This window comes from Trichoderma camerunense, assembly GCF_050948025.1.
Source record: "Trichoderma camerunense strain CBS 138272 chromosome Unknown V8C40scaffold_7, whole genome shotgun sequence".
NCBI classification, from domain to species: domain Eukaryota; kingdom Fungi; phylum Ascomycota; class Sordariomycetes; order Hypocreales; family Hypocreaceae; genus Trichoderma; species Trichoderma camerunense.
Window position 1 is genome coordinate 1,155,760 of NW_028145363.1, and position 14,098 is coordinate 1,169,857.

Below are 14,098 nucleotides of genomic sequence, written 5' to 3' on the forward strand. Positions count from 1 at the left end.
GATGTTTTTCTCGTTCCCTTTTCCTGCAGCCGAAGCCCAACACTGTTGACGTTGTTCGGCTGTTGCAGCGACCCGAGCCGCCACAAGCCGCCTGAAGCCGGGGAGCCGAAGGACCGACTGGCCACTGGATCAATTTGGTTGGTGCAGGCACCTCGGCTTAGTCGCGCTTCTGCTGCTTGGACGGCTCTTGGGAAACCATGCAGCTTTCTTTTTGCTTAGCTTGTCCGTCATCATCCCTTTTTTTCTTATTCTTTTTTTCCATTTCTTCTTCATTTCGCTTATTGTTGCCTGTCATCTTCATCTTCATCAATCTCACCGAATCTGTAGAGTACAGAGTGCAGAGTGCCATAGATTCATCTCAGGCCGAGTCTCTTCTTCTTTTCTCTCGCTGTGACATCAACCCGATCCACACACGGCTCTCTAATAATACGCCGCTGCTAGCCAGCTTCACTTCTTCTCTCTCCGTCTCACTCTCACCATCTCACTTTCTCTCATCCACAACCATCAATTCATCATGGCCAGCCTCAGATCCTTCTCCAGACTCGCCCGCCCCGTGCGGCCATCCATCTCCCTCCGCCCTGCCGCTTTCTCTCCAGCCTCCTCCATCTCATGCCAGAAGCGACTGCACTCCCAGAAGCACCCCAAGGGCTTCGCTCCGCCATCACAAGAGGAGCTGGACGAGCTGCGCGAGCGTGTCTACGACTTCACCCGCCGCGAGATCCCCGAGGAGCTCGCCGCCAAGACGGACAAGTCGAATGCCTTCCCCATGGAGATGTGGGAGAAGATGGGCGAGGCCGGCTTCCTGGGCGTAACTGCTGATGAGGACTATGGTGGTCTGGGCATGGGCTATCAGGCGCACTGCATCGTGCTGGAGGAGATGTCGCGCGCCTCGGGTTCTATTGCTCTGAGCTACGCCGCGCACTCGCAGCTGTGCGTCAACCAGATCTCGCTCAACGGCAGCCCTGAGCAGAAGCAGAAGTACTTGCCCGGCCTCATTGCGGGAACCAGCGTCGGTGCCCTGGCCATGTCCGAGTCCGGCTCCGGCTCCGACGTCGTGAGCATGCGCACCTCGGCCAAGGCTGTTGACGGTGGCTACGTGCTCAACGGCACCAAGATGTGGATCACCAACGGCCCTGACGCCCACGTTATTGTTGTCTACGCCAAGACGGAGCCGGAGAAGGGCTCCAAGGGCATCACCGCTTTCCTGGTTGACACCAAGGCCGAGGGATTCTCCTGCGCACGCAAGCTCGACAAGATGGGCATGCGCGGCTCCAACACCGGCGAGCTCGTCTTTGAGAACGTCTTTGTTCCCACCGAGAACATCCTCGGCAAGGTCAACGGCGGCGTCCGCGTCCTCATGGAGGGTCTCGACCTCGAGCGCCTTGTCCTCAGCGCCGGTCCCCTGGGCCTCATGCAGGCCTCTCTCGACGTCGCCCTGCCCTTTTCCCACCAGCGCAAGCAGTTCGGCCAGCCTATTGCCCACAACCAGCTGATCCAGGGCCGTCTTGCCGACATGTACACCAAGCTGCAGGCCTCGCGTGCTTACACTTACAACACCGCCCGCATGGTGGATGAGCAGGGCGTTATTCGCACTGAGGACTGTGCTGGTGCCATTCTTTATGCCGCCGAGAGGGCGACGGAGGTTGCACTTGACTGCATTCAGTTACTGGGCGGCATGGGCTACACTGAGGAGATGCCCGCGTCTAGAATACTAAGAGAGTAAGTTTCTTCATTTCGATCTTTTTCATTCTTTTGTTTGAGTCTTTGGCTAACTGATTTGCTTTAGTGCCAAGCTGTACGAGATTGGAGCTGGTACCTCGGAGATTCGCAGAATGGTCATTGGCCGCGCCTTTAACAAGAAGTATGCCAATGCCTAAGACTAGCTGAGCTAATGATTAAAGAGAAAATAAACAAAAGACCAAGATGAAAAAAAAGTTGAAAACTTTCAAGTGTTATTGGGATACACTAGAATGATACATGGGCGCATCTTTTGCTACTTTGTATAACAATGTTGATACAACGAGACTTCCGTATATAATCGTACTTGATATCAATTCAAAAATACTTGTAATACATAATTCACTATCTGACTGGCAATATAATTTCTAAGAAACAATTACTCTAGCAACTCCTATCCCACCAATTATCATTACATTCTGGTTTACATTAAAAAATTGCAACAGCCTGCCACTTATGGCCCTCCAATCGCCCACGGTCTTGGTCGAAGAGTCTGTCGAAGTGCCACAGTCATATTCTTCCACACATCCCAGCTATCCCCCTTTCCATCGGCTCTCTTGTCAAGCGTGACTTTGCACTCATCGTCCCACGGATCACACTCGGCGGGACAAGAGAATTCTTTCCCCTGGACCTTGCCCCCGTAAAAGTACTCGCGGACGGCATTCCAGGTGCACGGGCTCGGCCCGCCGCCCACCGTGGTGTGCCCCATGGACCAATGGATTAGGACGCCCGAGTCGGGATGTTCCTTGGCCATGGCGCGGGCGACATGGAGGGGAGCGACCGGATCGTAGCGGCTGCTGAGGAAGAGTATCGGCGCGGCGGGCTTCGAGGTATAGAGCGGTTCGGAGCTGGGGGTGGGCGTCTTGAAGGGTCCGCCAAACACCCAGTTGGGGCGGTACGGCCAGCTCGCGCAGGCGGAGCGGACGCTGGCCCAGAAGGGGCCAAAGAGCCTCGATTTCATCTCCAGCTTCTGGAGGTGCTTGTTCCAAAAGTTGACGTCTCTGCCGCGCCAGTCCGGGCCGTCGCTGCAGGTGACGCCCCATGTTTGCTCGGACTTGGGCTGCAAAGGGTTCGAGCTGGCGTCTATCGTAATCTTGGGGCTGTCCTCGTCGATGATGGCCGCGAGGCGGTTCAAGTCGCCGATGCTCATGCCATCGTAGAGGCCCAAGGCAAGGGGCTGAAACTTCTCCATAGGGCTATACAGGGCGCTGCCAACAGCCGCGAGAACGTCGGATCCTCTGACGACCTTGATGCCGCCTCTGACTGGGTTCACCTCAACAGGGTTATAATTGAGGCGGAAGATCCAATCCCAGAACTTCTTCTTGACATCATCGGCGTCTTTGTAGGATATGCGGAAGGGGCATTTGGCGTAATTGGCATCGAAGCAGCCTCGCAAGAACGCATCAAACATCTCGTCAGTGTCTTGGAGGGCGGTGCTTGTGTCTTCAAAGTAGTAATCCATGGCGCTGTGCACGCCGTCGAGGACCATGCGCCCAACGCGGCCTGGGAACATGGATGCAAAAGTGTTGCCCAGGATTGTGCCATACGAGAAGCCGATATACTGAAGCCGTGGTACGGGGTTGTTCTCGTCTTCTTCATGATTCTCTGTCTTGCCCCTTTCGTGAAGTTGTGTCTTGGGGCTCTCCCGAGCTTCTTCATCTTCATCTCTCTTGGCTTCTCCTTGGAAGCCTGGTGGTAGTCGCTGATCGCCTGGTGGCTTGGGCTGCCTCTGAGTATCCTCACGCTGCCTCAGCTCGTCGATTTGGTCAATCATCGCCACCATGTCGCGGGCCACGCTTGGAGTGTTGACGTACTCCATGCTCCCCTTGAACTCCTCATTGAGTCTACATTGCTCAGCAAAGTTTTTCGCGAGACCCAGGCCGTAGGATTGTGCGGGCTTGAGGTAGACGAGCGGACCGTTGGCACGGTCGTCGACGATCCAAGTAATGCGACCGAGGGGATCGGAGCGGAAACAGTCGCTGGCTGGGGTTGTTCTCCCAACGCCGCGGGGATCAAAGGATAAGATCTCATAGTGGCGAATACCGGGCTTATCAGCGAGGTTCTGCTGGATGGTCCTGGCTCCCTGGAGGGCGGCATCGACGCCAGAGATGCCGGGACCGCCGGGGTTGAAGATGATGGTGCCGCCAAAGGTCGGGTCGGTGTCTGGAACAACGGCTGGCAGCTTGATCATGGCAATGGCGACGGTCTTGTTATCCTCGGGGTTCTTCCAGTCTAGAGGGACAACCAGGCGAGCGCACTTGAAGCCATTGTAGCAGTTTTGGTACTTGAGCTGCTCGCTGGGGACAATGGCGAACCAATCGAATGGAGGAGCTAGATTGGCAGTCTCTGCAACTGCAACACTTGCAGCGGCCAGAGCGGCGGCTGCAGGAAGTAGCAGTGAAAATAACATGGTTGTTGTATTTGTGTGTATGCGTCAGTGTCTGGTGGTTGAGATGAATCGTGGTTGAGAGACCAAGTATTGCTTTGCATCACCTGGACTCACGGATTATTTTCAGGAGTCAAACATCATTTTGAATCAGATACCCGGACCGGAGTTTTATATAGGCACACAAATAGAATCTTAAACTTTCTTGACAAGAGCAAACTCTGCTGGAGAGTATAAGCATGGAGTTTCGTCGTGCGAGGCTGAAGTATCCATCTTCGTGGCCATATAAATCTCCACATATAAAGTTTTCACTTTGGGGGCCTGGCCAAAAGATATTCTCTGCGGTTTCGATATTCGTTGGGACATGGCAGAGGTGCTGCTGTTTAGGAGAGATGTGAAAAAGTCAAGATGAGGCTGATTAAGAGTTGAAAATACAGAAGCAGTTCTATATGAATGAGGAATGTAGCTGGAGCCTGAGGCACTAAAGCTGTGGTTGATGTATCAAATACCTGGGCAAGCGAAGGTCAGAAAAAGCGAGACCGCAAAATGAATACGGACATACATTTGATAATACAAGCCCTTAACCAACTCGTAGAACGTCTATTTCAGCCAGCACTCTCATTCCATCATATAAATATAGTAGCAGTTACTAGAGAAATATAAATATAGCAGGAGTTACTAGAGAAATATAAATATAATAGCAGTTACTGGAGAAATATAAATATAGTAGGGAAATATAAGTTATTACCTGGGAAATGTAGATAGCAGCTACTCCTTTTGTAGGCGTATGGTTTAACTCGTCGGTGTTCGAAATCTTCCCGGTCTTGATTTTTTCTGTCCCCCGCTTGCTGGGGAACCTTGATGAACTGCAGTAGGACGTACCTTTTGGAGAAGACCACACAGAGAAAGAGGTACAACGCGTGAGGTACCATCCATCCATCCAGATCAGAGATCGTGCATGTGTGGCGCTCCAACAGATTAATTTATTTTTGCTATGCCTTGCTCTATTCAGATGCCGGCGATCTAAAAATACGTGAATCAGATATCATTGAAACTCTTAAATCAGACGCCAATTACGCGTATAAAATAGACTCGATTCTGATTTATTCGAATTAGGAAATATACTAATTCCCCATATGTTACTACCAGCACATGATTACATGATCGACATCACTACGCACTGACTCACTTAAACCAACTCACATCAATCTCATTCATACCAAAAACACCAACCAGCACCATTATGTCTCCCACAATCGTCCTCATCCGCCACGCCCAAGCCCTCCACAACGAAACCCATAAGTCCCCCCCATATAATCCACCAAAATTAAGAGTCAAAACATAATTAAACTAACAAATTGCCTCCACAGGACTACTCCATCCCCGACCCCGGTCTCACCGACCACGGCATCAAACAATGCGACCAGCTCCGCTACAACCTCTTCCAGCGCTTCTCCTCCTTTGAGGGCCGCATCGCCGTCATTGCGAGCCCCATGGTGCGCACGCTGCAGACGGCGAGTTTGGCCGCCGATTGGCTCGTTGAGCGCGGTGTGAAGATTGAGGCGGATGCTGATTGGCAGGGTATGTGACATTCCGACTTATACCACAACTTAAAATACACTCCCTACACATCACATACCGATCTGCTACTCACTCCCAATCTCTTCAAATCCTACATAGAAGATGTGAAAAGTATATAATATAGAGCAAAAAGCTTATAAAAGTTGCAGAACTCTCCGCCAAGCCCTGCGACACCGGGTCTCCTCTCTCCCTCCTGCCCCTCATCAAAGACAACCAGACCAAGCACCAGTTCTCATCCCCCTGCTACGACTTCTCCGCCATCCCATCCGTCTGGCCCGACAAGACAGAGGACCCATTAGCGAAAAGTCTCTTCGGGTACACCCGGACTGCAGTTCTACGTCGTGGTCGCCGCTGTCTCGAGAAGTTGAGCAAGAGACCCGAGGACTTGATCTTTGTGTTTTCGCACTCGGCGTTTCTGAGGTCGGGCGTGTCTGGGTGGTGGTATTATAATGCGGATTACCGTATTTTTACGCTGGATGAGAAATTGGAGTTGAAGATTGATGAGTCTACGCTGGAGGGGGGGATGGGGTGGTCGTGGAATAAGAGGGCTGAGTTGGGTAGTGAGGTGCCGGAGGATGTGACGGAAGAGGAGATTCATGAGGACAAGAATTGAGAAAAATGGCTTTGGATAGACTGGTGATTTTCCTCAGCGTCAGAGCGATCGATACACATGTCCATTGTAAGTAGATGATGAGATAGATGTTATATACCTATACAGTTATATACATACAAACTTTGAGAACATACATACATGTCGATGTACTATAATACAAATAGCCTCTTTTCCGTGATGACTCTATTTTGACAAAAAGCTCTGGAATGCTGATTGGTCAATCACCACATTGCCCACTGCCCTCAATCTCTTCCTTCCTTCCTTCTGCTTCTCTAGCAGTTTTCTGCGTCTAGTAATATCACTCGCGTGTAGTTTTGCGAGGACGTCTTTTCGGAAAGGTTTGATGGTTTCTCGAGCAATAACTTTGTTGCCCACAACGGCTTGGATGACGACCTCTAGAACACGAATTAGAGTTGGCGAAAGTAACACTTTGGTGAAAAGTAGAGGAGAAAGGGGGGCCTTTGGAGAGACTAACCGAACATTTGTCGATCGACATGCTCCTTGAACTTAGTGACCCATTGGCGCCCTAGGCGATCAACCTGCGTCGAATGTATCACTCGACAAATGGCGTCGACGGGCTGTCGATTAACAAGTAGCTGGAGCTTCACCAATTTGCTCTGGCGCCACCCTGCGTCCTCATAATCAAGAGTCGCATAACCTTTTCTACATAGAAGATTAGGTCCGATGTACAATAAAAGTAGCCACATAGCTGAAAACTTACGAAACGCCTTTGAGTTTGCCAAACAAATCGTCGACCAGCTGTGAGGCGGGAATGTCGTATGAGAGAATAACCTGGTCAGTGTGGAAAAACTCTAGGCTCTTTTGCTCTCCACGATTGCCCTCGCAAAGCTCAATGACACGGCCGAGGTACTCTTCAGGAACCGTGATTGTCGCTTTCACATAGCTACCAAGACAGTTAGTCATCATACTCTATATCTTCGACTTTGTGAAGCTTACGGCTCGTATAATGTGGCAGCTCTAATCCGGTGATCGCTCGAATCCGGGAACAAGGCTGGGTTCTGCACAACCTCCTCTGACTCGTCGGCATACACAATCTTGGTAGGCACGGTAGGTTCCGTGATGATGATGCTCTTGCCATGCTCCTGTCTCAAACGATCTTGAAATACCGAGCAATGAAGACTGCCCAAAAATCCAAGACGCCACCCCGATCCAAGAGCCTCGGAAAAGTCCTTTTGCAGCGTCACACTGCGATCATTGAGCACAAGCTGATTGATGCTGTCGGCGAGACGGGTATAGTCACTCTGGTCGGTAGGAAACGCTGCAACAAACACCATGGGCTTGGGCTCCTCAAAGCCTGGACACGGCTCGACGATGTCCTCGTCTCCAACCGTGGTGAAGGTGTCGCCCAGCTTGGCGTCTTGAATCCGTTTCATGCCCGGGTTAAAGTACACATAACCGACCTGGCCTGCGCGAAGTACCGTCTGCGGCGTTGCGTTGGGATACTGAATGCCGACCTGGCCAACAGTGTACTTCATGCCTGTACCAAGTGACACGACATTGTCTCCCGTCTTGATAGATCCATCAAACAGCCTCACCAGAAGAACCACGCCCTTGAAAGTGTCGTACCAAGAATCAACCAGGAGCATCTTCAACGGCTTATTCTCATCGCCAACAGGATGCGGAATCCCCTCCACCACCGCCGGCAGAAGAGCACCAACCCCTTTACCTGTCTTTGCGCTCACCAGCACAGCCTTTTTAGGATCCAACTCAAAGCTCGTCTCCATCTGGTCCAGAACGCGGGGCACATCGGCAGACGGCATGTCGATCTTGTTGATGACGGGAACCAGCGCCAGATCCTGCGCAAAGGCCAGGTGAAAGTTGGACACCGTCTGCGCCTGGATTCCCTGGCTGGCGTCGATCAGAAGCAGAGCGCCGCCGCAGCTGGCGTATGAACGGGTGACTTCGGCGCGGAAATCGACGTGGCCCGGCGTGTCGACGAGATGTAGCAGGTAATCTTCGCCATTGTGCTTGTATATCATGGTGCACGTCTGTGCTTTAACTGTGATTCCTCGTTCACGTTCGACGTCGAGTTTGTCCTGTAGATGAATTCCAATGTTCAGTTTTCATGGCCTTCTCCAGCAATTGATTGGGTCAGCTGCTGCACCTACAAGAATCTGCTTGTTCGCATCGCTGGCCGAAATGGTCCCCGTCAGCTCCAGCAGCCGATCGCTCAGCGTGCTCTTGCCATGGTCAATGTGCGCCACGATGCAAAAGTTTCTGTACCGCTCAATGGGAATCGCGGCTATCCGCGCCTCGAGCTGCGCAGGCGTCGGCTTCGTCTGCGAGGCGTAGTTGCGATGCCGGCACGGAGCTGTCGTGCGCAGAAGCAGAGACCATCTAGATGTAGATGCGTTGAGGCCATGACTGGACCATCTAGATCTGGATGCGTTGTGGTTGAGGCCATGACTGCTGGAATTGCGCAGCCATTCTCGAGTCCAGGCTCGTCCGGCTCTCCCAGCCAGGCTCATCTGGGCATCCACGAAGCTTGCATTGGGCGACTTTGCGATGTCGCTGGTTGGATTGCTAGAGGGAGAGTCAATGGAAGCTAGGTAGACAAAAACTGTCGGGTGCTCAAAAGGTGGGCGGATTATTTCCGCACTTGCGACCACTGCCCCTCCTTGGTCAAATATTATTAAACTACAAACCGACACTGAGAGCATCTAATCACATCATGAATCACACCATGATCTGCAATTGTATGGCTGTAATGAAGCTATCCTTTATGATCGCTTCTTCTTGTTCGCTCAGGTATACGTGCGTTCTATCTCGCTCTTTCGCAACAAAGTGCTGCAAATGTAGTAATATATATACACAGAATGGCTATATCGTCAATGACTGAACCATCAAAAACAGTCGCCTGCTCTTCTTTCCTTGTTTCAAGATTCTCAAACATGACATTCATCTGCCACTTGTCTGCCGAATATCCCATATAAACGTGCCGTTGCTGTTTCTGTTTCTAATCGTTCCGTCATTATGAACATTATTCCAAGTTTCAGCGGTGAATTATTTCCGTCTCTTAATCATTAGGTATCACATTGTATAAAACACAGACAGCAACTCTCTCTCACAACCCCTCTCCTCTTCAGGCCAGAACCCATTCGCTTCCTCTCTTGATGAACTTATCCAGTAAAAGACCAAGATCGGCCAGCACAAACCGGCAGATGTAGAAGCCGAAAAACTCGGCTGCGTGTCGTGTGCACAGCTCCAACCCGACTTGGGTCTTGTCCGCATGCCGCAGACCGGGGTCGTCAACCTGCCTTGCGATTTGATCTACATTATCTCCGTTAGTTCGTTGTAATCATACCGTAGGGGCTATCTCCATATTACTTACCAACTGCCTGGGCAGCGTCAAACAAGCGCGCAAGCGAGCCCATATAGCTGGCATTAGGGCCGATGAACTGAGCTTGGCTTACATCTCGCTTGGCCGGTCGACTTGCCGGTTTCGGTGTCATGGGAATACTCGCCAGTGTTGTCACCTCCTTGACTTCAGCACTGGCATTCCGGTTGCTGTATGACCCTCCCAACCCAACACCCGATGTCTTTGGTCGAAGCCTTCGCCATGAGAATGCAGAGGCTTTACCAGACACGCTGCCTGATCGTGGCACATTTGACCCATTATCTCCATCCGCGAGAGAGGCATCTTTGAATAAAAGGCCGGAGCCTTGGACGCCAACTTCGCTCCCTAGCTTTCGTGCTAGAGTCGACTGTACCTGCTCTAAAACGCCCTCGAGGGCTTGCATTTCTTCCAACACGGCGTCTGCATCAAAAGTGTCAACTTTAGCCAGCTTTAGGAGAGCCGCAGTCAAAAAGTCGCAGTTTGCAATCTTGTCTTCCACATTCTTAATCTTGACTCCCTTAACCCGCCAAACATCTCGCGGCACAAACAGCTTTGTGCTGACGTATCCTCCCTTGGGGTGCACAAGAGTTTGGTAGAGGCATCGCATCAACCAAAAAGGACGCAGCATGAAGTCGTTTGGACAGGATTCCAGAGGCAAGGGGACGTCCACGGAAACAATGGGGCTTTGAGGGCCAGGAGTGGCTGCTACGTGGAAATTGTCGTCAAATAGATGCAATCCTGCACCACCGGCTCCCATCTCCATATTTTCTTTGAAAGACGTGATGAGAGGTGTCGGCAGTGCAGGCACAGCAGGCGCCTTGCCATAAGGATTGGGAGTGCCAGGAGACACGTCGGAGCTGTCGTCAAGATGCGACACTGACATGTTTCTGCTCTTCATGCTTCTCAAACTGGACGACGAAAAGTTCTTCCGCAATCTGTGGATGGAAGGTGAGGCGCTAGGCGCTTCTTCTCCTTCTAGCAGCCTTCTCTTGGCGGTTGGCGATGCAGGAATCTTTGAGTCAGATGCAAAGCCTTCTGGTATCGGCGGCCTGACGGGTTGAGCGCTGTCTGTTCGGGCCAGCACCTCTGCAGGCGGCTCCTGAGTGCTTGGGGATATTTCGTCATCGTCATAAATCGACCTGCTTGGGGGTTGTCCTAGATTTGAGGTCTCAATCTTGAGCTGCTTTGGATTGACTCCAGAGAGTCGACGATTCCGCACTCCACCTGATGGAGAACCCGAGCCTGCTGGTGGTAAGTCTGGCAATGCCGAAGTCGGGGGCGGTAAGTTTGGCAAAGCCGATGTTGGAGGTGGCGCTGCTGGTGGTGATGGCTGTATGGCATTGGTAGTGTTAGGAATAGGCGGTCTCTGTGACAAGGCAGAGAAGGACCGGACGCCTGAGATGAAGTCCGCTTGTGTCTCGTCCTCGTTCCACGCTTCCTGCTGTTTTGCCGACACTGTTGTACCATACGGCTGTTCCATTGTAAAATCCTCGATTGCAAAGTCGCGCGTAATCTCATCTAGCAGCCTCTCTTCCTCTTCAGATGAATCATCCTCGTAGAACCCGTCGGCAGTATATTTGTCCTCCTCCTGCAACTGCTGGAGGTTCTGCTGCTGTGCTTGTCGGAGATTCGCCAGCTCATCATAGGCTTCCTGCTCGGTCTGTCTCACTCTTTCACGTGCCTTTTCCACCTTTTGTAGCACGCTTGCCATGGCGTCTTCGTGGGTGTCTATGGGTTCATAGTCTACGGGGCCCATGGGCTCGAAACCGTCGTCGTAGGCAGCTTCGATGGCAGCGTCCAGAGCCGTGTCAAACTCAGCCTCGGTGTTTCCGCTGGCAGCCCTGATGTGGCGTCGACGGTAGCCAAGCGACGAGGTGCGTGAGTGCACAGATGATGCTGTTGATGCTCCCGACTCATCAATTGGATCCAGCCATGAACTCTGGACTCCATCTACAACTTCCTGGTCATACGGAGATAGGACGGTATCGCTAGGTTGTCGCTGATGGCCGTGATGCTGAGTGTGCTGCTGATACTGATAGGGTTCGTGTGGTGGTAGCTCCGCAAACATATCGTCATTGTTCGTCTTGACCGGCGATTTCGAGCGAGGCGATAGAGGGGGCGGCGCATATTGGCCCTCTTGGTGCTGTGCGCGAAGATCTTCAGTAGAGCGTAGCCGCCTGGGCGCCCGAGAAAACGATGATTGCAACAGTCCGGGCTGAGAAGGCTGCAGTCTATCCATTGTTGCGTAACCCGTGGTTTGCTGCCATTGGTGTGGCGGTGCTCCTCCTGAAATGGGCGAACTGTCTCCCCCAATGTAGCTAACAATTCGTGCCGTCTCGATCCTGGGGGCCTCTTCCATCATCTCGTAGTCCTGGTGCATGTATATAGACGCGCTGTAATCTTCACTCTCTGGCCTAGCGGGCAGAGCCTTGACAGTCTCGTCCTGCCACGGGCCCATCTGATCCAGTTCATCGATACGGCTGGTGTATGTTTGGCGCTGTGCATTCGATGTTAGCTAAACAGGGCGTGAATTTTTGTTATTGTGATTTTAACACTTACAATGGCTTCAAGCTTCCTCTTATCCTCATCCCCTGACGTTCGGTCTAGCACCTGCTGCAATAAGTCACATGCCTCAGAATAAGCTTCTCGGGCGCCTTCAAAATTTTGAGCATTGTCAAGCTGCACTGCCGTGTTGGCTTTTTGCAGCGCTCGAGAAAGCATTGCCTTTTGGGAAGGATTTTTCTGAGCGCGGGGCTTGCCCATGTCTCTGCTGCTTTTGCCCGAATGGTCCCTCGAGTGGCCCCGAGGGGCGTAAGGATCGTGGTTTTGCTCGTGGGGCATTCTGGCGGTAGATTGTGTCGTGACAGCAGGATTTGCGTACGGATTGGGCGACATGGAGCGTAGGTGGCTGCTCTCGTAATGCCTCATGGACATGCTCGACTCGGACCTCATTGGATACGCTCGCGTGGGAGTTGCGCTGCGATCAGACGAGGCGAAGTGGTTCCGATCGGCTCGTTGCAGGTTGTGCGGCGCCTGAGCGGCAGCAAGAGCGGACGAACCGTGAGAAGCACCCACTACAGCCTCGATACTGGCGCGACGGGTATATGACGAGTTGGAGTTGGAATGGTAGTGTGAATGGGAGCCAGAGGCCTGGTGAGAGGCATAAGGGGACGTGCGACTCGAAGAAGACGAAACGGACGAAGTCGACCAGCGGTTTCGGGAACGGGAGCCTTGCTGCGGCGATGCTCCGGTGGTGGTGCCCCTGCTGGGATGCGACGACGGAGTTGAGGGCCGCTTGAGGCTAACGGGGGGGTGCACGGTGTCGCGATGCGTCTGATGGAGTGGATTGCCGCTATTGTTGCCAATACTAGCAGGAGGAAGCGTATGAGTAGCGGCAATTGTAGTAGTATGAGTAGCAGTAGCGGCAGTGGTAGCAGTAGCAGTATGAGTGGCACGAGTGGGCGACTGCGACACGTGCGACGGATGGATCAGCGACGAGCTTCGCGGCAGGCGGACGGACGAGAAGACGGAGCGTGGGACTGGCGTGACGCTGTCAAGGCCTGGAGCTGGAGGGTCTCGCGATGGCGGGTTGCTCGTAAGATTAGGATTATGCGATATTGATATTGGCGGCAGTGGTGGTGGCGGCGGCGGCGACGACGGTGGTCTAGAAGAGAGATTTGCTCGGCTGGGTGCGTCTACCAGGCCGGTGATGATGCTGTCGCCAAAGGAGCCAAAGGAGTGCGATTGCTGCATGCTCTGCGAGTTGCTGGACTGGTGCGGGCTCCCGTCTCAGCCAATAGTCGCCTCTTCCGGCCAATCTTACTCGTACAACGTGGGTCGGGCTTGGATATGGAGATCAAAGTAGTTATCGCGCGTGTTTGGCAGACGGCCATGACCACAGACAGAATCACAGTCGAAACGCTCTTTGTCCGCGGCGAGGCGAGGCTGATCAGTATGTACTATCGTATATCGCCAGATCTCTCGGAGGGATGCCAGAGAAGGAGAGGCTCGCAGATCTGCTCCCACGACCGCTTTGTCCTATCCAGAAGTCGCTCCGGGGACGAAGAAAATCGGGGATTTGGAGGTTCCCTGTGCTGTGGATCGTGGGGAGGCCAGTTTGGGAGGTTGCGGCAAGGTCAGTGGTTGTGCTGTGCATAGGCAAGTACCGGTACCTGGCGATGATCAGGGCCCCGGTACGGTGCGGTGCTCAGCGAACCGCCCACTGACCACTTTGGAGTTGCAGTTGCGCTCTCACCGCCCAACGGAGGTACCCGCAGCCTGCAAACTGCGGTGTTACCGTGCCCGTACCTGTACCGTCCTCGTACAGGACTCAACTGTATCGTGCTACAGTACGTTGATTGTACCGCTGTCAGGCCCGCCGCTGCTAGCCCTGGAGACCTGGAAAGCCGAAAACCCCCTGGAT

The 14,098-nt window shown here is 52.8% G+C and overlaps 5 protein-coding genes across 5 annotated transcripts; 2 read left to right on the forward strand and 3 right to left on the reverse strand.

Moving 5' to 3' along the window:
* Positions 1 to 238: 238 nt before the first annotated feature.
* Positions 239 to 2,062, forward strand: V8C40DRAFT_243007 (acyl-CoA dehydrogenase/oxidase). Its single transcript, XM_083215329.1, has 2 exons — positions 239 to 1,719; positions 1,787 to 2,062. The coding sequence occupies exons 1-2, from the start codon at positions 515 to 517 to the stop codon at positions 1,875 to 1,877; spliced, it is 1,296 nt and encodes a 431-aa protein (XP_083074320.1). The 5' UTR covers positions 239 to 514; the 3' UTR covers positions 1,878 to 2,062.
* A 54-nt stretch (positions 2,063 to 2,116) lies between these two features.
* Positions 2,117 to 4,147, reverse strand: V8C40DRAFT_286744 (TAP-like domain-containing protein; the record flags this gene model as incomplete). Its single annotated transcript, XM_083222568.1, has 1 exon — positions 2,117 to 4,147. One exon carries the CDS (start codon positions 4,145 to 4,147, stop codon positions 2,192 to 2,194), a length of 1,956 nt encoding a protein of 651 aa, XP_083074321.1. The 3' UTR covers positions 2,117 to 2,191.
* Positions 4,148 to 5,343: 1,196 nt separating this feature from the next.
* Positions 5,344 to 6,463, forward strand: V8C40DRAFT_243009 (uncharacterized protein). The gene is made up of 2 exons (XM_083215330.1): positions 5,344 to 5,704; positions 5,854 to 6,463. The coding sequence occupies exons 1-2, from the start codon at positions 5,617 to 5,619 to the stop codon at positions 6,315 to 6,317; spliced, it is 552 nt and encodes a 183-aa protein (XP_083074322.1). The 5' UTR covers positions 5,344 to 5,616; the 3' UTR covers positions 6,318 to 6,463.
* On the reverse strand, positions 6,352 to 8,931 carry V8C40DRAFT_243015 (elongation factor 4). The gene is made up of 5 exons (XM_083215331.1): positions 8,447 to 8,931; positions 7,275 to 8,374; positions 7,039 to 7,221; positions 6,793 to 6,980; positions 6,352 to 6,712 (listed from the first exon to the last, which is right to left on the reverse strand). The coding sequence occupies exons 1-5, from the start codon at positions 8,804 to 8,806 to the stop codon at positions 6,501 to 6,503; spliced, it is 2,043 nt and encodes a 680-aa protein (XP_083074323.1). The 5' UTR covers positions 8,807 to 8,931; the 3' UTR covers positions 6,352 to 6,500.
* Positions 8,932 to 9,039: 108 nt separating this feature from the next.
* Positions 9,040 to 13,930, reverse strand: V8C40DRAFT_243018 (uncharacterized protein). The gene is made up of 3 exons (XM_083215332.1): positions 12,235 to 13,930; positions 9,670 to 12,172; positions 9,040 to 9,608 (listed from the first exon to the last, which is right to left on the reverse strand). Exons 1-3 carry the CDS (start codon positions 13,426 to 13,428, stop codon positions 9,421 to 9,423), a joined length of 3,885 nt encoding a protein of 1,294 aa, XP_083074324.1. The 5' UTR covers positions 13,429 to 13,930; the 3' UTR covers positions 9,040 to 9,420.
* Positions 13,931 to 14,098: the final 168 nt, after the last annotated feature.

Bases quoted from the DNA above. Each gene is read 5' to 3' on its own strand.
- V8C40DRAFT_243007 (XM_083215329.1), top strand. From the start codon at position 515: ATGGCCAGCCTCAGATCCTTCTCCAGACTCGCCCGCCCCGTGCGGCCA. The intron at 1,720-1,786 runs GTAAGTTTCTTC...GATTTGCTTTAG, and splicing joins GCGTCTAGAATACTAAGAGA to TGCCAAGCTGTACGAGATTG.
- V8C40DRAFT_243009 (XM_083215330.1), top strand. From the start codon at position 5,617: ATGGTGCGCACGCTGCAGACGGCGAGTTTGGCCGCCGATTGGCTCGTT. The intron at 5,705-5,853 runs GTATGTGACATT...TAAAAGTTGCAG, and splicing joins GGCGGATGCTGATTGGCAGG to AACTCTCCGCCAAGCCCTGC.
- V8C40DRAFT_243015 (XM_083215331.1), bottom strand. From the start codon at position 8,806: ATGAGCCTGGCTGGGAGAGCCGGACGAGCCTGGACTCGAGAATGGCTG. The intron at 7,222-7,274 runs GTAAGCTTCACA...CTGTCTTGGTAG, and splicing joins GCTGCCACATTATACGAGCC to CTATGTGAAAGCGACAATCA. The intron at 6,981-7,038 runs GTAAGTTTTCAG...TCTTCTATGTAG, and splicing joins GGCAAACTCAAAGGCGTTTC to AAAAGGTTATGCGACTCTTG.
- V8C40DRAFT_243018 (XM_083215332.1), bottom strand. From the start codon at position 13,428: ATGCAGCAATCGCACTCCTTTGGCTCCTTTGGCGACAGCATCATCACC. The intron at 12,173-12,234 runs GTAAGTGTTAAA...TCGAATGCACAG, and splicing joins AGAGGAAGCTTGAAGCCATT to CGCCAAACATACACCAGCCG. The intron at 9,609-9,669 runs GTAAGTAATATG...GAGATAATGTAG, and splicing joins TGACGCTGCCCAGGCAGTTG to ATCAAATCGCAAGGCAGGTT.